Raw genomic sequence first — 23,828 nt, 5'->3', positions numbered from 1 at the left:
TAAGGACATTTTCTCCCCATTTTGTGGGCAGAAAAAAAGTGCGTCTTATATGCCGAAAAATATGGTCATTATTTTATTTAGGTGATTTGACCGAATCTTGTTATATATGGTATCTTACAAAAGTAAGTACACCGCTCACATTTTTTAAAATATTTAATTATATATATTTTTATGGGACTACACTGAAGATGTGACACTTTAATGTAAAGTAGTCAGTTTACTGCTTGTGTAAGGGTGTCAATTTACTGTCCCAACAAATATTAGGCCTCGTTCACACTATACGCACTGCCGTGCACATTTTGGCAGCATGTGTGGTGTGCGACACACAAGAACGTCAGAAGTGCAGACAGCACTTCTGATGTTCAGATCACATGCGCTGCGCAGCAGAATGATGCACTATCGCACTGCTGCATGCATTTTTCGGCCAAGGGCGTAGCCTTTTAAAACACATCAGGTCTAGTTTTAAAAGTCTTACTGATGTGGTGTACAGGAATAGTAAAAATCTGCGCCCATCCTGTCCTCCCAGCCAGAGATTTGCTCCGCCCTCCTGGGCAGGAATGGGAGGAGCAGCGTTTGGATTCCCCATACAAGCCAAACTTTCAGCCTGGAGGAATCGAAGGGAGGCTGGAGGATATTTAATAATATATTACAAAAAATAAGTAATGCTTTTACAAATAAAACTAAAGCATTTTGACACAATATTGTTAGTAGGACTACATGGCGCCACAAGACCAATGGGAGAGTTCACAGGATCACAGCATTCAGAGATCCGTTTTTTTAAAGTGTGTGAAGACGGATGCTATTTTAAACATTGGTATCCGTGGTTTCGGTTTTGATCTGGACCAAAAAGCAGAAGCCACAGATACATTTTTTTAAACAAGTGTGAACCAACCCTTCCTCCTGACACACTAAGCAACAGCAGTTCTTTTAGTTAATAAAACTCTGAGAAAAAAAATAACATTTTGTTGTTCAGTCTTTACTGCCTTTTGATTATAGACCATATGGGCACATGCTCAATACGTATTGAACATTTTTATTTCAGGGTTACTTTAAGGCCTGTACACATGGTAGATTAAAGTCGGCAGAGGAAACCAATAACAACAGCTTCCCCGATCACCAGCGGGCAGCAACTCAGCCGAGCAACGCCCGATTCCTTTGTTCACGCCACTCGCCATGTGACTTCCTGTCTGCACCACTCAGTCGGCCCTTCGCCTTCTCGCTTCTGTACAGCCTCAGCCCAGCGGTATCGGCTGCGGGAGCGGGTTCCGATATCCGTCATCAATCCAGCATGTGTATGGGTCTTAAAGAGAAACTCTGACCAAGAATAGAACTTTATCCCAATCAGTAGCTGATACCCCTTTTACATGAGAAATCTATTCCTTTTCACAAACAGACCATCAGGGGGCGCTGTATGGCTGATATTGTGGTGAAACCCCTCCCACAAGAAACTCTGAGTACGTACTCTTGGCAGTTTCCTGTCTGGGAACCTTGCTGCATTGTGGGAAATAGCTGTTTACAGCTGTTTCTAACTGCCAAAAAAGTAAGCAGCAGCTACATCACCTGCCAACAGTAAAAATGTCACCATGTAATAAATGTCAGAATGCAAATCAGGGATTTAAAAGATTTTACAATGGGCAAACACTGACTAAATCATTTATACATAATTATTGTAAAAATGAAGCACTTTTTAATTACATTATTTTCACTGGAGTTCATCTTTAAAGGACAACTTAAAGGGGAACTAAAGTAAGAGGTATATGGAGGCTGCCATATTTATTTCCTTTTAATCAATACCAGTTGCCTGGCAGCCCTGCTGGTCTATTTCTCTGCAGTAGTATCTGAATAACACCAGAAACAAGCATGCAGCTAGTCTTGTCAGATCTGACTTTAAAGTCTGAAACACCTGATCTGCTGCATGCTTGTTCAGGGGCTATGGCTAATAGTATTAGAGGCAGAGGATCAGCAGGATAGCCCGGTAACTGGTATTGCTTAAAAGGAAATAAACATGGCAACCTCCATATACCTCTCTCTTCAGTTCCCCTTGAAGGGAGAAGGATATGGAGGCTGCCATATTTATTTCCTTTTAAGCAATACCAGTTACCTGGTTGTCCTGCTGATCCTCTGCCGGTAATACTTTCAGCCATAGACCCTGAACAAGCATGCAGCAGATCAGGTGTTTCTGACATTATTGTTAGATCTGCCAAAATTAGCTGCATGCTTGTTTCTGGTGTTATTCAGCCACTACTGCCGCCAAATAGATCAGCAGGCCTGCCAGGCAACTGGTATTGATTAGAAGGAAATAAATGTGGCAGCCTCCATATACCTCTCACTTCAGGTGGCCTTTAAACGGAATCTTAATTGGAAAAAAAAAAAAGATATTAACTTACCTGGGGCTTCTACTGGCCCCCTGCAGACGCCCTGTGCCCGCGCCGGGACAAACCAATCCTCCGGTCAGTGGCGGCTCCAGCTTCAGATTTTTGGGGGGGCTCAAAGGGGGCACGAGGGTGAAAAATTGGGCGTGGTCATGATGTCATGTGGGCGGGCTAACTGTAATGTACTTGTACCAGCTAACGTAGTTACATGGAAAAAAAAATGAAGTAAACGCACATAATGACAGGTAGCCTTTCACCAGTAAATGCACATAAGAATCAGCTTTTCAGCAGCTAATGCACGTAATGACAGACAGCGTTTCCCCATTAAATGCACATAAGAGACAGCTTTTAACCAGTTAATGCACATAATGACAGACTGCGTTTCTGCAGTAAATGCACATAAGAGCCTGCTGTTCACCAGTTAATGCATGTAATGACAGACAGTTTCCCCATTAAATGCACATAAGAGACAGCTTTTCACCAGTTAATTCACATAATGACAGACTGCGTTTCCGCAGTAAATGCACATAAGGGACAGCTTTTCACCAGTTAATGCACATAATGACAGACTGCGTTTCCGCAGTAAATGCACATAAGGGACAACTTTTCACCAGTTCATGTACATAATGACAGACAGCATTTCCCCAGTAAATGCACATAAGAGACAGCTTTTCACCAGTTAATGCACATAATGACAGACAGCATTTCACCAGTAAATGCCCATAAGAGACAGCTTTTCACCAGTAAATGCACATAAGAGACAGCTTTTCACCAGCTAACGCACGTAATGACAGACAGCCTTTTACCAGTAAATGCACATAAGAGACAGCTTTTCACCAGTAAATACACGTAATGACAGACAGCTTTTCACCAGTAAATGCTCGTAATGATAGACAGCTTTTCACCAGTAAATGCATGTAATAACAGACAGCATTTCCCCATTAAATGCACATAAGAGACAGCTTTTCACCAGTAAATGCACGTAATGACAGACAGCGTTTCTGCAGTAAATGCACATAAGAGACAGCTTTTCGCCAGTTAATGTACGTAATAAAAGACAGAGTTTCCCCATTAAATGCACATAAGAGACAGCTTTTCACCAGTTAATGCACATAATGACAGACAGCGTTTCCCCAGTAAATGCATGTAATGAGAGACAGCGTTTCACCAGTTAATGCACATAATGACAGACAGCCAGTGTCCCCAGTATATGTAGCCAGGCGTATAGCTGTCCCCAGTATATGTAATCAGGCTAGTGATGGTGGGCTGGGGGCCCCAGGGCACCTCAGGCCTGGCTGGTGGTGGGCTGGAGGCCTGAGACCTGGCTGGTGGTGGTGGGCTGGGGGCCCCAGGGCAGCTAAGGCCTGGCTGGTGGTGGTGGGCTGGAGCACCTCAGGGCAGCGCAGGCCTGGCTGGTGGTGGTGGCCTGGGGGCCCCAGGGCAGCTTAGGCCTGGCTGGTGGTGGTGGACTGGAGCACCTCAGGGCAGCTCAGGCCTGGCTGGTGGTGGTGGGCTAGGGGGCCCCAGGGCACCTCAGGCCTGGCTGGCGGTGGGCTGGAGGCCTCAGGCCTGGCTGGTGGTGGTGGGCTGCTGTACTTCAGGCCTGTCTGGTGGTGGTGGGCTGGGGCACCTCAGGCCTGGCTGGTGGTGGTAAGGCCTCAGGCCTGGCTGGTGGTAGTGGGCTGGGGCACCTCAGGCCTGGCTGGTGGTGGTGGGCTGGGGCACCTCAGGCCTGGATGGTGGTAAGAAGGCCTCAGGCATGGTTGGTGGTGGTGGGCTGGGGGCCCCAGGACAGCTCAGGCCTGACTGGTGGTGGTGGGCTGGGGCACCTCAGGCCTGTCTGGTGGTGGTGGTGGGCTAGGGCAGCTCAGGCCTGGCTGGTGGAGGTGGGCTGGGGCACCTCAGGCCTGGCTGGTGGTGGGTGGGAAGGCCTCAAGCCTGGCTGGTGTGGTGGGCTGGGGCCCCCCAGGGCAGCTGAGCTCAGGCCTGTGCAAAAAAAATAAAATTGGCAGTTGGCTGGCTGGACACAGGAAAGGAGGACACCCACCTTGAGCTGCCTTGACTGAGCCTTCTTTCCTCGCTCAGAGTAACGAGTTTCTCCTGCTGCTGCTGCCTCAGCTCTGGCTGGCCCGGCTCCAGTCCGACGTCGCTCGGACGTTTCCTGTGCTGTCCGTGGGTGTCTGGGCTGGGTGGGTGTGAGTGCTGGGCATGCTGCAGACACGCAGTCTCTTTTCTTCGCCTCTTCGGCGGCAACTTGCTGAAGCTGCCTGTGCGGGCCAGGCGAGGGAAGCGCGCTGCAAGTGTCACGTGACTCTGGACGTCGTCACGTGACAGAATTTTTTATATGCAGGCCGCTCTGCGTGGCCGCTAGTGTACCAGCATTATGTATATGTCCCGGCCTGGGGCGGTGACTGATAGCTGGTGGTGACAGTCAGCGCCAGGCCCTCCTCACGTGTCCAGACAGTCCTCCTCCTGAAGGAACTTGCGGTGGCCATGGCGGGGGGGGGGGGGGCTTTAGGGGGGGCTGATAAGTCGCCAGCTGGGGCTGAAGCCTGGGTAAGCCCCAGTGTGGCGCCGCCACTGCCTCCGGTACCCCGCAGCGAGCTAGTTTTGTTTTCAAAGACTGACCAGTCGGCGGGCCACTGCGCATCTTCACTCACAGTCACAACGCCATCTTGCACAGTGTGAGAAGTCACGCACAGTGGCCTGCCAGCTAGTTCGTCGGCGAACAGCCCCAGGTAAGTTAAACTTTTTTTTTTCCAGTTGGATTGATGATCATACTGGAAACATCCGGAACTGGCAACATTCAACTGAAGCTCATCATTTTGACAATGTACAGATCAAGCAGTGGTGCCGGCTAATCAATCATTACAGCATGTACATTATGTGCAGACAGTCCATCTTGCTGGTGATGGTAGAGCAGACTGATGGATCGCTGCACGGACGAACGCACAGAGGAGGTCTAACATTACAAGCTTATCAGCAGCAGGCCTGGCCAGGAACACAGGAGAGCTCATTCAGCAACGCTCCTGTTTCCTTCACTGATAGGAGGTGATGCAAAACAAATGGGTGATAATGCCAGCATCCTATTACCTTTATCCTCTTACCCAAATCCATATCCTCTTACATATAGACTGAGCACATCCTATTACGGCTATATCCACATCCAATTATCATAGTGGTGTGTCAGCAAGAAATACCAATACCACACATAGACCCCCCCCCCCCCCCCACACGCACGCACGCACGCACGCACACACACACACACACACCTTACCTGCAACTGATCAGCAGCTGCCACACTGTGAGCAGCAGAGAGGCCTAGTGCACACCAGAGCGGTTCGGCTGCGGTTTGCGATCCGCTTGCGGGTGCGGATCCGCTAGGGTAATGTATTTCAATGGGCTGGTGCACACCAGAGCGGGAGGAGTTTTGCAGAAACGCATACTCCCGGGCTGCTGCAGATTTTGGATTGCGGATGCGTTTCTGCCTCAATGTTAAGTATAGGAAAAACGTAAACCGCTCTGAAAAACGGCACTTCAGAGCGGTTTGCCAGGCGTTTTTTGTTACAGTAGCTGTTCAGTAACAGCTTTACTGTAACAATACATGAAATCTACTACACCAAAAACGCTTCCCAAAACCGCAAAATGCTAGCTGAAACGCTACAGAAACAGAAGAAAAAGCGTTTCAAAATCTGCTAGCATTTTGCGGATCTGCTAGCGGTTTTTGGTGTGCACCAGGCCTAACAGCCACTGATTAGCAGCCACCACTCTATAAGCAGCAGTAACAGCCACTGATTAGCAGCCGCCACTGTGCCAAAAGCAGTAACAGCCACTGTGCCAGCAGCAGTAACAGCCACTGATTAGCAGCTGCCACTGTGCCAGCAGCAGTAACAGCCACTGATTAGCAGCTGCCACTGTGCCAGCAGCAGTAACAGCCACTGATTAGCAGCTGCCACTGTGCCAGCAGCAGTAACAGCCACTGATTAGCAGCTGCCACTGTGTAAGCAGCAATAACAGCCACTGATTAGCAGCTGCCACTGTGCCAGCAGCAGTAACAGCCACTGATTAGCAGCTGCCACTGTGCCAGCAGCAGTAACAGCCACTGATTAGCAGCTGCCACTGTGCCAGCAGCAGTAACAGCCACTGATTAGCAGCTGCCACTGTGTAAGCAGCAATAACAGCCACTGATTAGCAGCTGCCACTGTGCCAGCAGCAGTAACAGCCACTGATTAGCAGCTGCCACTGTGCCAGCAGCAGTAACAGCCACTGATTAGCAGCTGCCACTGTGCCAGCAGCAATAACAGCCCCTGATTAGCAGCTGCCACTGTGCCAGCAGCAGTAACAGCCACTGATTAGCAGCTGCCACTATGCCAGCAGTAGTAACAGCCACTGATTAGCAGCTGCCAATGTGCCAGCAGCAGTAACAGCCACTGATTAGCCGCTGCCACTGTGCCAGCAGCAGTAACAGCCACTGATAAGCAGCTGCCACTGTGTCAGCCCCAGTAACAGCCCTGATTAGCAGCTACCACTGTGTCAGCAGCAGTAACAGCCACTGATTAGCAGCTGCGAATGTGCCAGCAGCATTAACAGGCACTGATTAGCAGCTGCCACTGTGTCAGCAGCAGTAACAGCCACTGATTAGCAGCTGCCACTGTGCCAGCAGTAGTAACAAGCATTGATTAGCAGCTGCCACTGTGCCAGCAGCAGAAACATCCACTGATTAGCAACTGCCACTGTGTCAGCAGCAGTAACAGGCACTGATTAGCAGCCGCCACTGTGCCAGCAGCTGTTACAAGCACCGATTAACAGTTGCCAATATGTCAGCAATAGTAACAGCCACTGATTACCAGCCGCCACTGTGCCAGCAGCAGTAACAGCCACTGATTAGTAGTTCTCTTTTGAGAATTGGGGGTTTCCTGGTTTAGAATTGTTGCCTGGAAGTTGTTTAAAGGTCAGATATCATGGGCAATTGCCTGCATCCTTGTACGTTGTGTGAATTGCTGTTGAACAAATTTTTCAAGAAGCTGCATGGAGCTAGCGGCAGCTGCATTTGTAGTTCTGTATTTACTGCCTAGGGCCTCAAAACACGATGGTGAACCCGCAGAAAACGATGCCCAACGATTCCCTACTCGGTGGAAGAAAAGTCGTTGACTTCGGCAAAACAAGTCGCCGGCAGCCGGCCATTAAGTGTCCCACTATTGCTGGAACAGAAGTACAGGTGCTGATACTTGCCCCTCTGTGATTTACTGTTCACAAAGATTAAGGCCTGGTTCACACATAAATCTGCACATTTCTGGTCTGGGCCAGTCCTGTCAATTCTGCATCAGTTTTCTATTAGTTTTACCTGACTGGACCAGAAATGTACACCTTTTATGTGTGATCACAGCCTAAATGAAAATCCTCAGTGGCGTGTGAAGCAGGGAAAGGGTTACACGCGATATTCTGCACTGTACGCACGCGGCAAGCTGCTCTGAAGTTCTGTTTGATGGTAACATGTAATCTCTCCCTGCTCATTATCTCCTCACCGGCATATTACGCTTTCACCAAGTCAACGTGGTATGACCGGCAATTTGAAAGTAAAATATACAGTGTGTTCTGAATATATACACACGCGGGAGCATGGAGCACACAATGATCTGCAGGGGACAGGCCTGTAATTACCCCTCCATGAAGGGAGGGGTCACAATGGCTCTGTCTCTCCAGCTGCTTTACTGTGACTCCCAGCATGCCTTGCAATTCTTCCCCTCATGCTGAGGTGGTCTGGAATTCAAACAGTTAAACGGGACCTTCAGCATAATTCACAAGCCTAACTAAATCATAGGTTTTTTTTTTAACCAATTCACCCCAAAACGTTTTTTACCCTAACGGACAAGAGCGAGTTTCACCTTTCAGTGCTCATCCCTTTCATTTGACAATAGCTTAATCACTATTAATCACAATGAAATGATCTATATCTTTTTTTTTCACCACGAATTAGGCTTTTTGGGATTGATATTTGTTTTCAGTAATTATTTTATTTTGTATGCATTTTAAAGGGAAAAACAAGGAAAAAATACACTATTTCTCTAATTTCATCCCCTATAGTTTTAATATAAACACTGCTACTGTACATAAATCCCACTCATTTTATCTGCCTATTTATCCTGGTTATCACAACATTTTAAAATGGGGGGATGCGCGCCGCACCGAAAAAATGGGGGCAATGGGCGTGGCCATGACATTATATGGGCGGAGCTAACATAATGATGTAACAGCGAGGCATAAGAAAGCAGTGTTTCCGCCATGATGTGGTCAAACGAGGATTTGCATCATGGGTGTGCAGAAACTGTGTGATGCTAATAGTATACCGTAACCTCAAAGCAGCAAACATAGCCAACTATGACCATTAAATAATAAATGCAGCAACAGTTACCCCAGACACCAGAAAATAGACGCAATGTGGGCACATTTCAGCACAAAATAAACGCAAAGTGGGCACATTACAGCACAAAATAAACGCAAAGTGGGCACATTTTAGCACAAAATAAACGCGATGGGGCACATTTCAGCACAAAATAGACGCAAGGTGGGCACATTTCAGCACAAAATAAACGCAATGTGGGCACATTACAGCACAAAATAAACGCAATGTGGGCACATTACAGCACAAAATAAACGCAAACTGGGCACATTTCAGCACAAAATAAACGCAATGTGGGCACATTAAAGCACAAAATAAGCGCAATGGGCAACATTTCAGCACAAAATAAACGCAATGGGGGCACATTTCACCTGGAAAAAAAAAAGAATTTACTCACCTGGCAGAAGTCTCCTCTCGCTCCTGGCCGGCTTCTGGCGCGCTGCTCCTGAAACCGTCTTGCTCCTCCTCCTACAGTCTCCCGCGCTGACAGGCAGAGCAGGGCTACGGCAAGATGGCACCCGACGCCCTGTACTGGAGACACAAATACTCTCCAGTACAGGGCTTCGGCAGCCATCTTACCGTAGCCCTGCTCGCCTGCCGGTGTAGGAACACCGGAAGACTAAGGAGGCCGGAGCGGGGCTGCGGGCAATGAACTAGCACGGCTTCTATAGACGCCGCTGCCAGTTCATGCAGTTACAGTGGCCAGAGTCCGGGACGTCCCGCAGCTAAAAGCGGGACGTTTCCCGGGACCTCATGCTGCCTAGGACAGCGGACCCCAAATCTGGGACGCGTCCCGGGCAATCCGGGACGTCTGGTCACTCTACAATATAGTATTTGGAAATAAAGGTGTATTTTTTCTGTTTTTTTTCCTCACTAACCTCACATGCACGCGCATGGGAACGCACGTACATACGCGGGAGCGCGCACGTGCACGCGCACAGCAGCACTGTTTGACTTATAAAAACGTCCTGGAGCCGTTAAGAGGCTTTTTAAGTCTGGTTGTCATTAAGTGGTTAATCTGTCTTTGGATACAGCTAAAAGGGTTGTATTTTTTTAATTATTATTATTGCTGTTTGGGTGTCGTGAGAATTTCAGTCACTTCCTATTGCTCTTACAGCCGACACACTTCAGGAACTGAAGCAAGCAAACCTGACCTGAAGATCAAAGGATGAGGTTAACAATTCTATGTATAGTCTCAGGGCCCATTCACACTATGAATCGCAAAACGGTAGCACACGGGTAATTTTACCGCGATTAGCATGGTAAAATCACTGCTCACACTTCCATGATTCAGAGCGCTCACGGTCAGCGCTTTATAAGCACTGTACCGTGATCGCTCCAGAATTTGCGGCAAAATGCGGCATGCCGGCATGTAATGCATTTTGCGATTGGCGCTAATCGCAAAAGGCCCACGATCGGTGCCAATCGCAGCACTGAGATCCCTGCCATAGGTTAGAATAGCAGTGGCGCTTTGGCGATTAGGGGGAATTGCCAGCTAATCACCCTAGTGTGAATGGGCCCTTAAGGAGGTCGCAAACGATACAATTAAAAGATCCAATTTTACACCAATTTAATAATTAAATAATAATCGGTTGTCTCAAACAGCTCAGAAAGGTCCACCTTGAAAGACGATTTTTACAGTTTAGCTGCCCCAAACTACCACAACACATCACTTGAGCGAGAAAAATCAAACCAATCACCAGACCATTCTCAAAGAACCACCTCACCCATTCTCCTACACATCAGAGCTTGACTCTCACCAACGTAGTGACTAACATTTCACAAACCAATCCTTTCTGTGAAGGAGATGAGGAAAGGAAAACCAGAAATGCACACCCAAAACTATTCTCGTAGGTGTTTCATGCCCCCAAGGGGTCCACTGCTTGCATGTCTACACCTGCTTCATACATACTCTGCTAAATGTTACATACCACTAAAATGTCACAGGTCTAAAAATATCATCTAGTAGTTTCCAGGTTTTTGCAGCTAAGAATCCTGTCTTAAAATGTTAATCACATGATCAGAAGCTGTAGGGTTGACAGGCTAAAGGTGCGTACACACATGCGACTATAGTCGTTTGTAACGATCGTTCCCCGATCTTTACCAACGACGATCGTTACAAAAAACGAACCACCGACTATTAAGGCACACGACGAACGAGCCAAATCGCCAGGGGCGTAGCAATAGGGGGTGCAGAGGTAGCGACCGCATCGGGGCCCTTGGGCCAGAGGGGCCCCGAAGGGCCCTCCCTCAACTACAGTATTAGCTCTCTATTGGTCCTGTGCTCATAATTATCACTTCTATAGATACTGTGAATGGTGGTAATCACTAACAAACTGCTCCCCATCCCCTTCTTGCACCTCTGACACTGTAGTTGCCATTGGCAGGTTTTGGTGCGCAGTGGCAATTTGTTTTGTATAGAGTGCTTGGGGGGCCCCACTGTAAAATTTGCATCAGGGCCCACAGCACCTTAGCTACGCCACTGCAAATCGCTACAAAAGAAAGTTCTGTCTCGGCGGATTTTAACCAACGACGATCGTTTGCAAAAGTAGTACATCGTTGGAAACGGTCGTTCGTACTAGGCTTGACATGCGCATTTCACTATTTCTCCGTGAAACTTCTCATTTTTATGCGCAGGCGCAATAGTTGCTTTACGTGATGTAACGTTCGTTCTAACGATCAGATCGTTACACACCTTTTAAAACTATCTTTACTTAGGTCGTTCTTTCATCAATTAAAAGTTTGTTCGTCGTTCTGAACGAACGATCGTTGTCGCATGTGTGTACGTAGCATAAGGCTGGGTGCACATATAACAGAGTGTGATAGGTTGCGTTTTCTGTCATGTGCAGGAGTTTTTTTGTGTGCATTTTTACTCCATTTGAGTTAGCGTTTTTTTTCCGCAGATGCCTTTTTCAAGCGTTTTGCGTGCATTTGTATGCGTTTGCGTTTCGCATATACAAAACGAATATGCGTTTTGTATGCATTTTTCAATTAAGTTTTATGCTAATCACTAGGAAGCAGAAATACATCTCAAAACAATTTGAAAAAAGCCAATAAAAACGCATGGAAAATGCAAAAAAACGCATACTATTGCGTTCCCATTGACTTTCATTATGTGCCTTTTTGATGCGTTTTTGAATATTATGCAACAAAACCTACGTTTTTGAAAAAGCATGTTTGAAAATGTATAGAAAACGCATATGCGTTTTTATATGCGTTTTTTCCTGCGGCCCATAGACTTCCATTAGCAACAAAAATGCAGCGTTTTCCACAATGCCAGCGTTTCTGCTAAGTGCGCACCTAGCCTTAAATTGGACCTGAACTCAGTGTTTGTTTAGACAGATAAACCTTCCTAATTAGTTCCTGTCAGAAACTGTGATTAGACTGCAGGAGAGCTCTGGCGAGGCAGCTCTCCATATAGTAAACACAGAGGCTTAACCCTTTCAGTGCATCCTGCAAAAGTGAAACCAAATAAAACTTAAAGTACCCCTCAACTGTTGATTGGTTAAAAAAAGAAAGCCACATCATTACTTACCTACTCTGCAATACTGTATTTTCAATCCTGTCTTCTCATTCAGTCAAAGGGTCCTTCTTAACCTCCTTGGCGGTTATCCCGAGCTAGGGTCGGGGCGGAAAACCGCAGCTAAGAGCGGTGATCCCGACCTCTGCTCGTGGTAGCCGCCGGAGGCTGTATGGAAAGCAATGTGCACAGCGGGAGCGTTGTGGGAGCGGAGATATTTAGTATTTTACCACCAGCAGCATCATTCAATAGGAAATGTGGCCGCACTGTCTCCTACTGCGCATGGGGGGCAGCTCAGATCCACAGGCAGCGTAATCAGACACAACACCGGCTGTCGTCAAGACGACAGCCGGCAATTTCACTTTAGAGTTGCAGCGCCACCCAGAGGATGGAGGCTTAACTGCAGCGCTGGAGCCAGGGAGGTGAGCGAGTGCTGGGATGCTGCAGATCTCCCTGGCAGCATGATTTTTTTTAGGTTTTAGGGTCTGAAAGGGTGCAAAAAAATTGCACCACTTTTAGACCCTAAAATCCGGAAAGAACTAGAACGCCAAGGGGGTTAAACCCCTGGTTTTCCACAACAGAATGGCGTTGATCCGGAAGTTCTTAAAGGGTCAGCTCCATTCTCTTCTGAAAATGCTGGAGTTTACGAGAGGACAGCGGAGAGGTTGGAAAATACAGCGCAGGGATTGCGGGGTAGGTAAGCAATGATGTGGTGAGTTTCTGTCACGCATCTCTGCCAACAAATTTGCCCCCTCAGTGCACACATGTCTCAGCTCCACAAGCAGTGGTCCGGAGCAAGCCTGAAGGGGCGGTACCTATGCCTGCAAGGGGGCGTGGTCGAGGATAAAGGAATGTTATTAGGGACAGACTGGGCGCTTACCCCACCTATAATCAGTTTACCCAGTTGAAGGATTTCAACAGAGCAGTGTGGGGACCCCTGGGGACACTGGACGGTGAGGATGGTCTGCACATAAAACTTTATTCATAGCTTGTACCCCACTCTCAGTTCAGGGGTACTTTAAGTTTTTTTTAGGATTGCCATATTTTTTTTTTATATCTTTTCATAAGGTGTATTATTTGAGTTATCACGCTTTAGTGAATCAAGCCCATACTACGCTGCGCATGTGCAGTATGTGCACACACACTCACGTCATATGGAGTTGCCAGGGAGCGTGGTCGCAAGGCGTCTGAGTGGACATATAATGTGCATGCGTAGCGTAGTATGTCCGGGTCAGAGGTCACCGACCGCACAGAACGGAGGGTGACATCAGGCACAGGAGGTGTGGTAAGACTCTGTACAACTCCCCACACACACAGAAAGCATCCTTTATAAATAGAGCAAAGGTGTCCTTTAAAGGGAACCCGAGGTGAGAATAATATTGAGGCTGCCATATTTTTTTTCCTTTTAAGCAATACCAGTTGCCTGGCTGCCCTGCTGGCCCTCTGCCTCTAATACTTTCAACCATAGACCCTGAACAAGCATGCAGCAGGTCAGGGATTTATGACAATATTGTCAGTTCTGACAAGATTATCTGCATGCTTGTTTCTGGTGTGATTCAGTTCACTACTGCAGCCAAATAGATCAGCAGGACTGCCAGGCAACTAGTATTGTTTAAAAGGAAATATATATGGTAGCCTCCATATCACTCTCACCTCGGGTTCAAGAAAAACTTGCCTGGAATGTCACTTTAAATCTCCAGCTCATGTGCTCCTTTCTGGCAGCAACAGACTTTTTCTTTTCACTGATTTTATCTGAAATTATTTTTTACAGCAAATAAAAGTAGAACAGTAGTGACTTTCATGGTTGCAATACTCCAGCACGACACACACAGAAAAGGTATCGGATATGCAGTGGTTTTTTACGCAATGGCAAATGCCAGCACTGTTGTTATTGGGTAAACATGCCAAGCCGTGTTTAGACGTTCTGGATACAATCGAGGTGATTATCACATGCAGGTATATTCATGGCAGAAATATTAGTGCAACAAGGCAGCAATAAACATACATCACTGAAAATAGGAAGCGGAAAATCAACAAGAAATCAGAAACAAACAAAATAAAAAAGAGGAAAGGCTGGATTCATGTGTTCATGTAATTAGGACGCTGGGAAAATTGGGCGCAAGGTAAAGCCGAAAAACGGCTCACCCTGCTCCTGCAAAAGTCCCGGCGGTGATAATTACTATTCCCCCTCCAGGCTGCCATGGAGTCGGAGGTAAGATGTACCTTGGCTGCCAGCTGTTGCTGGTGGCCGAATTATGATGTTTACATTGTAATTTGGGTTCTGTCTCTTGACGGGCTGTAGAGTCGGTACAAAAATCATCTGACTTTAACTCCGACTCCTCAGTTTATGAAACCACCGGCTCTGACTGCAGGTACCCAAAATTGCTCCACCTCCTCGGTCCGGCTCCACAGCCCGTGCAGGGCTATGGAGCGGGTACAAAATCATCCGACTCTGACTCCTCAGTTTATGTAACCACCGACTCTGACTCCGACTCCAGTTACCCAAAAATGACTCAGACTCCACAGCCCTGGTGGCAGTGTCCAGGGAAATCTTTCACCTGCACACTCTTGTGCATCCGCTGCTACCGCCACTTGCCTAGGTGTACTGCTTGGTTACACCACAGGGGGCAAAAGCTGCTATACAGATTGGAGTCCCTGCTCTCCATGGCTGAACAGTGTGATAAATATGCCATTTTGCCATCCCTGCGAAAGAGTCCTAAAGATGCCTCAATTGAATTGTATTGAAAATATTGCCACCTGTGAATTCCTGCATTAAAATAACAGTGTGGCTTTCTTATCCAGAGCAAAAGCCACGCCTCCTAAAATCCACCGCCACCTCCCCTTTTATTGACTCCTACGGGAGCTTGGTCACACCCCCTCCTGGTTCCTGATTGGGACAAGTGGTGATCGGCAGGTAGCCTTATATAGGATGTTAAAGCGGACCTGAACTCAGAACTTCCTCTCTGCTGTAAAAGATAAGCAACAGCACAATCACCTCTAAAGAAAAACATTTCCTTGTTACAGCTTATTACGCTCATTCAGATATGCTGCATTGTAGTTACTTCCTGGTTTGCTGGGAGCACAGAAAGGGTTAAACTCCTGTGTGTACATATTAGCTCACAACTCGGCAGACTTTACAGACAGCTGGGAGCACAAATTACACTAGCTCACTAGCTGAGAAGGGAGAATAAGACCGGCTGTTCTCTATAAACACACACAGGGTGGATTTCTCGGTGTCCTCTCCTGTGCAAGAGTTCAGGTCCGCATTGGCAACATTCCACTTCGAACATCAATGCTGTGTTGTGCAGTTGAAAGTGCATTGGAAACTGGGAGCCAATTTATAGAAGAGCAAATTAAACCTAAAGGGTCAATAAATTATTAATGGGTGAACCGTCAGCTTGTCAGGAAAATGCAGATAATTCATTTGAATAATTGCATATTTGTTACCCTCGCATTTGCAAAAAGAGCTAACAGAGTGGAAAAATGGGCTTTGAATTTTTCGGAGTGTTAGGGCCCCTTCACCCTTCCCATAGTCCTTTGCGTCGCACAAAAAGGTGGCAATCCCTCGCAGAAATAATGACAGTCCTATGAGGCTATCACATTGCACGCCACCGTGATGTCGCACACGTAACTTTGCGTCATGAGCGTTTCACGCGGAAGTGAGGCATACTTTAAAGCGGACCTGAACTCAGAACTTCCTCTCTGCTCTAAAAGATCAGCAACAGCACAATAACCTTTAAAGAAAAACATTTCTTTGTTACAGCTAAACGGATCCTGCAATAAATCTGCAGTGTGTCTACTTCCTGCTTTCATAGAAGCAGACATATGATTTACATGCTGTGTTTACAGATTAGCTGCTCTGCCGTGGCAGAAGAGATTCCTGAGCTGATACAGTTGAAAGATCTAAGTACACTGGTGATTGGTCGCAGATGAGGGGGAATTAGACAGGCCAAACTCTCTAAATACATACAGGGTGCATTTCTCTCTGTTTTCCTTCTGTCCTGTGCAAGAGTTCAAGTCCACTTTAATTGAAAAGTATGCCGCAATGTATGGTTGCACTGTAGCAGTAACGTGCAGTGTGACCTTCCGGGACAGTTGCGGTGCGTGGCAGAAAAATAAGCTCCAATGTCAGACTTGGTTTCAAAAGTTTGACTAAGTTCAGGTGATTGTTATAGGGCAGTGATGGCTAACCTTGGCACTCCAGCTGTGACAAAACTACAAATCCCATCATGCCTTTGATAGCTCTATGCATAACTTGTGGAGGCTGAGTATTGCAATGCCTAATGGGACTTGTAGTTCCACCACAGCTGGAGTGCCAAGGTTAGCCATCACTGTTATAGGGAAAGTTTGGGAAGCTCAGAGGCGGGCTCCTGTACTGGAGCGTAACTAGAGGGGTGCAGCCCCTGCGCCCCGCAGGGGGGCCCAGAGCCGTAAGGGGGCCTCAACTTCTACTTCACTTCCTCCAATAAAGGGGTTTATTCTGCAGAGCAGGGGTTTTTGTGGCTACACTTGTTATGGGTGTGAAGCTTATGATTTATGATGGCCACACTTGTATTATCACTCTTGCAAGATGAGCCCCAAGGCTGTGAGGGTCACCAGGGGTTGCCAATGGAAAGGGTGTGAATATTGGGTGGCACCATCAAAGTTTTGCTGGGGGGGGGGGCATGATTTATAGTTACACCCCTGCTGGAGTGGGCCATGCTGGAGGGGCTATACATGCAGGACGGCCATGCCGAAACCACCTGGGCAGCCTGACAAGCAGGAACAATCTCTCTGTGTCATGCAATCTAATGTCTCTACTGCCTATCACACACGTCAAACTCCGGCCCCCGGGCCAAATCTGGCCCTCAGAGCCATTACATTTGGCCCCCAAGTGGTTTCCCCACTTTGCATTATGTTTGGCCCACTCTAGACCACCAGGGAAGCTATATTGGAGTTGAAGCCCTAGATCACCAGGGAAGCCATATGGGGGGGGGAAGCACTAAACAGTAGGGAACTGTATAGGGGAGGGTGGGAGGGCACTAGACACCAGGGAACTGTATAGGGGAGGGAGGGCCACTTGACACAGGGGAACTGTATAGGCATTTGAGGGGAGCCATTAGACACCAGGGAACTTTATAAAGGAAGGAAGGTAGCTACTAATCATTGAGGTGGCCCGCGACTTCAATGTTGGCCCACTTTGTATTTGAGTTTGACACCCCTGGCCTATATGAGGAACTCTGGCTGATCTCCCATAGTGATGGAATGAGAAGGGAATCCCCGAGCCAATCACTGGCAACGACACAAATCCATGAAAGAATACACTTTGCAAGTTACACAAGTTACAGGAAGCAGAGGCTCAGTACAGCAGCGATCGCATTGAAAAGCTCAGTCACCCACCTTCTTACTAGGCAACGCCGCTGGATCTGCCATCGCTCCCACATCTGCTTTTCACCGGGGTGATGTAATAGAGTGAGTGACAACTGCCTATGTCTCTGAGCATCTACACCCCCCCCCCCCCCCCCCCCTCCTCTCCCTCCTGCCTGTAACGCTGGATTCCAGAGGTGAACGCACGCCCTAAGCCCCAGATTGTTCTCAGATTCTGATCCCGTCTCTGCCCTCTCGGCTGATACAACGGAAGTTCTGTATTTCACTCTACTTCTCTTAACAAAATGTATATTTACCAACAAGTCCTAAAATTAGGTGTCAAAAATAAAAAAAAATGAAATAAAATCGTGAGAAAGAAAGCAAGAGGAAGAATTTGCATCTAACGAAAAAAAGCAACATTAAAACTGCAATCTGTTCATATGCATTATTAGAGACAACATCTGCTTTCTAGCTCTGTGTTTTCATAACTTATTTTGCGGCTATATATAGCAGTCATATCCTTTTTCTGAATGTACACATTGGCAGGAAGGAGGAGCGCATCCTCTGACAATGGACAAAGTTCCATGCTGGGTTTTCCTTGGATGACATCAGAAAAACACAGGGGCCTGTCTTGTAAAGTGGACCTGAACTCTTATACAGGACAGAAGGAAAACAGCTAGAAATCCGCTCTGTATGTATTTAGAGAGTTTAGCCTAATCCCCCCTGTGACTAATCACAAGTGTAATTTGATCTTTCAACTGTGTCAGTTCAGGAATCTCCTCTGCCACGGCAGAGCAGCTCATATGTAAACACAGGATGTTAACCCTATGTCTGCTTCCATGAAAGCAGGAAGTAGACACACTGCAGTTTTATTGCAGGATTTGTATCAGCTGTAACAAAGAAATTGTTTTCTTTAAAGGTTATTATGCTGTTGCTTATCTTTTAGAGCAGTGAGGAAGTTCTGCGTTCAGGTCTGCTCTAAAGTGAATTCGCTGGACTTGCAACACAATGAGCCTCGATCCGTTTGTATATTCGTGTTAGTGAGATTCTGCCAATTTATGAAAACAAAAATGAAGCCAAATCACCTAGAGCATTTTTTTTCGCCCTTTTATTGGTATGTACTACCTTAAAGTCTGTGCTAAGCAAGTACCTCTGGGATGGTACAGATTATCACTAGTACCCCCGACACACATATTTAATGATACCACATGGTGATTGTTTCTAAAATATTTCATTAAAGTATTTGCTATTGCTTTTAACAAGCAAAAATACTAATTTGGTGTTTTGTTTTTAAAAGGAGGTAACTATTTTCTAAAGCTCTAAATTTGTTGTGCTTAATGCGATCTCAAGCTGAGGCCACGGCTCTGACTTACTGCGCAAGCGGAGGCGTGCTCACGCAGCTTCTGTGCGGCCACGCTGAAGGAAGGCAACTGCAGGGGGGGGGGGGGGATTACAGCTGCCCAGAATCCCCCCACAGACCAGGGCCGGAGCAGTGTCTGGGGACAAGCTCAAGTTGAGACACCAGAATATCTGCAGCTACACAGCCCCGCCCCCTTTCTTTCCCAACTACAGTTGACTTTGGATGGAGCAGTAGTGTGTGTACAGAGCATGGAGCAGCAATGTGTGTACAGAGCATGGAGCAGCAATGTATGTACAGAGCATGGAGCAGCAGTGTGTGTAGAGCATTGAGCAGCAGTGTGTGTAGAGCATGGAGCAGCAATGTATGTACAGAGCATGGAGCAGCAGCGTGTGTACAGAGCATGGAGCAGCAATGTATGTACAGAGCATGGAGCAGCAGTGTGTACAGAGCATGGAGCAGCAGTGTGTACAGAGCTTGGTGCAGCAGTGTGTGTACAGAGCATGGAGCAGCAGCGTGTGTACAGAGCATGGAGCAGCAGCGTGTGTACAGAGCATGGAGCAGCAATGTGTGTACAGAGCATGGAGCAGCAGCGTGTGTACAGAGCATGGAGCAGCAGCGTGTGTACAGAGCATGGAGCAGCAATGTATGTACAGAGCATGGAGCAGCAGTGTGTGTAGAGCATGGAGCAGCAGCGTGTGTACAGAGCATGGAGCAGCAGTGTGTGTAGAGCATGGAACAGCAGCGTGTGTAAAGAGCATGGAGCAGCAGCGTGTGTACAGAGCATGGAGCAGCAGTGTGTGTAGAGCATGGAGCAGCAGCGTGTGTACAGAGCATGGAGCAGCAGTGTGTGTAGAGCATGGAACAGCAGCGTGTGTACAGAGCATGCAGCAGCAGCGTGTGTACAGAGCATGGAGCAGCAGCGTGTGTAAAGAGCATGGAGCAGCAGCGTGTGTACAGAGCATGGAGCAGCAATGTGTGGCTTGGAATTCTCAGAAACAAACAAACACACACCACCTGAACTGTGAGAAATTTCAGAAAGTAAATCAGAGAGAGGACAGATTTTACAATGGCTAAACACTGACTAAATAATCTAAAAATGAATATTGTAGAAAATGAAGCAATTTTATTATTTGCATTATTTTCACTACAGTTCCTTTTTAATGAACAATATGAAGCCCGAGTACCCCCTGGACCCACCAGAAATACACCGTGGGGTACGTGTACCCCAACTTGAGAACCAGGGACATGGAGGATACAGCTTTAAATGTCAAACTCTTATTGACAATGCCAACCCCACCCCCGCAATATGTCCAACCCACACCTCTCCAGCTAAGCGCACATAGTAGATAAAAGTCATTCCGAACAAACAATTCTTGATAAATGAGCGACATCTGTAAATGATGAGATGAGTACATGATTCTGTACGCGATGCAACTTGTCTCTGCAGTTGTCTCTGGATGTCTCTGCAGTTGTCTCTGGATGGAGAAGATGCTGAGCTCTGGATCATAAGGAACATTCCACTGAGATACTCAGGTGCAGAGATGGATCAAGATGTAACGGGGCCCTAGACGAGGTACTCTCTTTCCTTGAAATATAAGCCCTACCCCGAAAATAAGCCCAAGCGGAAGTTAAAGAGGAGGAAGAGGCAGCCAGTAAGTGGGGACACAGTGGTGCAGTGCCAATCGGGCACTGATCCTGTCATCCCAGCACACAGCAAGGTTATCAGCTGTGTGCAGGGAAGACAGGGCAGGTGCCTGATCAGTACAGTAGCATAATTTCAAATCCATGAACATCACAGTATAAAGGAACAGGAAATGTTCTGCTGAGAGACACTTCCTAGTAGAAATATAAGACATTCCCTGAAAATTAGCCCTAGCACATCTTTTAGAGCAACAATTAATATAAGAAACTGTCTTATATTTGGGGAAAGACGGGTAGTAGATTTGGGGCCGCCTTGTGGTGCTTTTGGTAAGCTGAAGTGGAGAGAGGTCAGAAGAGGTGGCTGGTGAGCCACGTGACACCCACTAGGCCCCAAGCACCTGCCTTAGATGCATGGTGAATGACTGTGCTCTGCTCAGGTGCAGTCATGCAGTCAATAGCATGCCTGACACCACTGTAATAAATTCAGCGTCCATCCTGCATAGGCGTCAGAAGCCTGGATGTCAGGAGGACCAGGTAACAGTTGTGACATTGGGATATGTCTTGATCAAACTTATTTATCAAAGTTATTTAGATACTTAAAGAGACTCTGAAGCGAGAATAAATCTCGCTTCAGAGCTCATAGTTAGCAGGGGCATATGTGCCCCTGCTAAAGCGCCGCCATCCCAAACCCACCCCCGCAAGACTTGGTCGTCAACTTGGTCGTAGATATTCGCTTCCTGGAGGCAGGGCTAACGGCTGCAGCCCTGCCTCTAATCGCGTCTATCAGCGGCGCATCGCCGCCTCTCCCCCGCCCCTCTCAGTGAAGGAAGACTGAGAGGGGCGGAAGAGAGGCGGAGGTACTCGTCTGATAGACGCGCGGGAGGCAGGGCTGCGGCGGTTAGCCCTGCCCCAATGCGGAAGCGCTCCCCGGCTGTACGGAGAAGATTTGGGGGTGAAGGGAGCCCCGTTAAGCCGCGGTTTAGCAGGGGCACACATGCCCCTGCTATCTATGAGGTCTGAAGCGAGATTTATTCTCGCTTCAGACTCTCTTTAAAGAGGAACTATAAAGTAATAAAAAAGTGATTCATTTTTACAATAATTATGTATAAACGATTTTGATAGTGTTTGCCCATTGTAAAATCTTTCCTCTCCCTGATTTGCATTCAGACATTTATCACATGGTGACACTTTTACTGCTGGCAGGTGATGTCACTGGAAGGAGATGCTGCTTACTTTTATGGCAGTTGGAAACAGCTGTTATTTCCTACAATGCCACAAGGCTCCCACAGTGTGATGTGAGTACCTCAGAGCTGTGAGGCCCTGACATCATACTGTGGGAGGGGTTTCACCACATAATCAGCCATACAAAGCCCCCTGATGAGCTGTTTGAGAAAAGGAATAGATTTCTCATGGGAAAGGGCGTATCAGCTACTGATTGGGATGAAGCTCAATTCTTGGTTACGGTTTCTCTTTAACAAAAGACAGGTCACAACATTGACAACAGTGTTATATTTCAGGTTTCTCCTTTCATCCTGGGGCTTGTTGGCTTTACAAGTCACCTCCTAAAGCAACAATGTCATCTGACCCAGGGAATTCCCTTCAGCCAATAATGAGCTCTGCTTCTTCCTGCATGCAGAACTCACACAGGAACTGCCGTGTGCCTGATATATATTTTACTTACGGCTCTGCCTCTCCTTGCCCCCTACTGTATTAAAGCAAACCCAAAGTGAAAATAAACTGATGAGATAAACCAGAGCAGGATCATTCACCAGGCAAGCTAAGCAGGTGCCTGAGGCCTAGAGGATGTCAAGGGGCCCCCAGCCCCCTTCTCTGACCTCTCTTCACTTCAGCTTACCAAAAAGACCACAAAGGGGCCCCAAATCTACCACCTTGCTTAGAGTCCCATTACCTCTGAAAGAGGGTACCTGAGATGACGAGGGAGAAAAAATTACCCGTATATACTCAAATACAAGTCAACCTTGTGTATAAGTCGACCCCAATATTCAACCCTTTTAATCCGGATTTTTTATTGACTCAAATATAAGTCTACCCAGCAAAGTTAATGGCTGCACTTGGGGCTCAGGAAAGGTTTATGATTGCAATGCATACAGTATTGCAGCCATTAACTCTTCTTGTCCCTTAAGTGCAGCCAATACCTCCTCCAGGCCCACAAGAGCTGCAATTATTCACTCCCTTTTATACAGCCCAGTATTTTACCCCCTTTCCCCTTCTTTGTTTTGGCCAAGACTTGGGCTTTCTTGGCATTTGCGCAAAAGGTGGATCAGCGCAACACCAGGCCTTGGCATTTCCTTTCCTTAAAGTATCACTTACCACAGGGTAAATTGCTGCAAATGGGAATGTCACTATTACTGCACACATTACTCAGTGTGTTCAGTGCTGCCCGTGACTCGTGTATAAGTCCACCCCTATACTTTTATGAATTGAATCAGAGCTAAATTTCTAGACTTATACTCGAGTATATACAGTATACATACCTGGGTTTCCTTCTGCCTCCGTCAGGCTTTTCGCTCCTGTGCCATCCTTCTGTGCTGCCTAGATCGTCTGCAACTGGCCCCAGAAAATCCACCAGTTGGCACAGGCACAGTCCGGCTGCTCCCTTGTCACCAGGAGCCTTCTGCACCTGTGCGGTAGTACTGCACAGTCGCAGAACCATTTTGATGATCATTTAAGCATTTTGGTATTCAACTGTTGGTCTCAAGTGTAGTCATTTGTCTCCCATGGCCCATTTTGGTTATAATGGTGTTAAAGCTTGTCTTGTACATACGTAAGAGAAATTGTAGTTGTGTCACTATTTACAAATCCTGCTTCCTCCCTCCGGCTTACATCACCAGTCACAGCTCTGCGGCGTATCAGCCCAAGCAGCTCATAAAGTTTTCACACTAACAGGAACCTTCAAAAATGTTTTATTTGTTTACTTGTTTTGCTCTTTATGCTAGATGATTTCCGGCAATTTGGGACCATTTCTAGTATTCCTGTACCAAAGTCAGTGGTTGGTCTGTGCCACATGAGGTGCCAGGGCATGGGGGTATCTAAGTTTAGCACGACACAGCTACAGGTCGCATGATCAACTGGCAAGTGGTGACAGGATCATTAAGCTTAGCAGAGGTGGGGTTAGTGTTAGGTGTAGCGGCAGTGAGGTTAGTGTTAGGTGTAACATCAGTGAGGTTA

At 47.2% G+C, this 23,828-nt stretch overlaps 1 protein-coding gene across 11 annotated transcripts in view; it reads right to left on the bottom strand.

Annotated features, from left to right (window-relative positions):
• Positions 1–23,828, bottom strand: part of DGKI (diacylglycerol kinase iota) — a 599,247-nt gene that overhangs the window by 482,149 nt on the left and 93,270 nt on the right. The window contains exon 1 of one of the 11 annotated variants that reach the window (XM_068277877.1): positions 17,672–17,724. The exons of the other annotated variants lie outside the window; for them this stretch is intronic. Coding sequence (XP_068133978.1) covers positions 17,672–17,715 — 44 coding nt within the window. The 5' untranslated portion in view covers positions 17,716–17,724. Of the gene's footprint in view, positions 1–17,671; positions 17,725–23,828 lie in introns of those variants that run through there. 11 annotated transcript variants of the gene reach the window in all.

This window comes from Hyperolius riggenbachi, chromosome 3 (genome assembly GCF_040937935.1).
Source record: "Hyperolius riggenbachi isolate aHypRig1 chromosome 3, aHypRig1.pri, whole genome shotgun sequence".
NCBI lineage: Eukaryota > Metazoa > Chordata > Amphibia > Anura > Hyperoliidae > Hyperolius > Hyperolius riggenbachi.
Note: the sequence above shows the minus strand (reverse complement) of the source record. Positions and strands in the feature narration are given on the sequence as shown.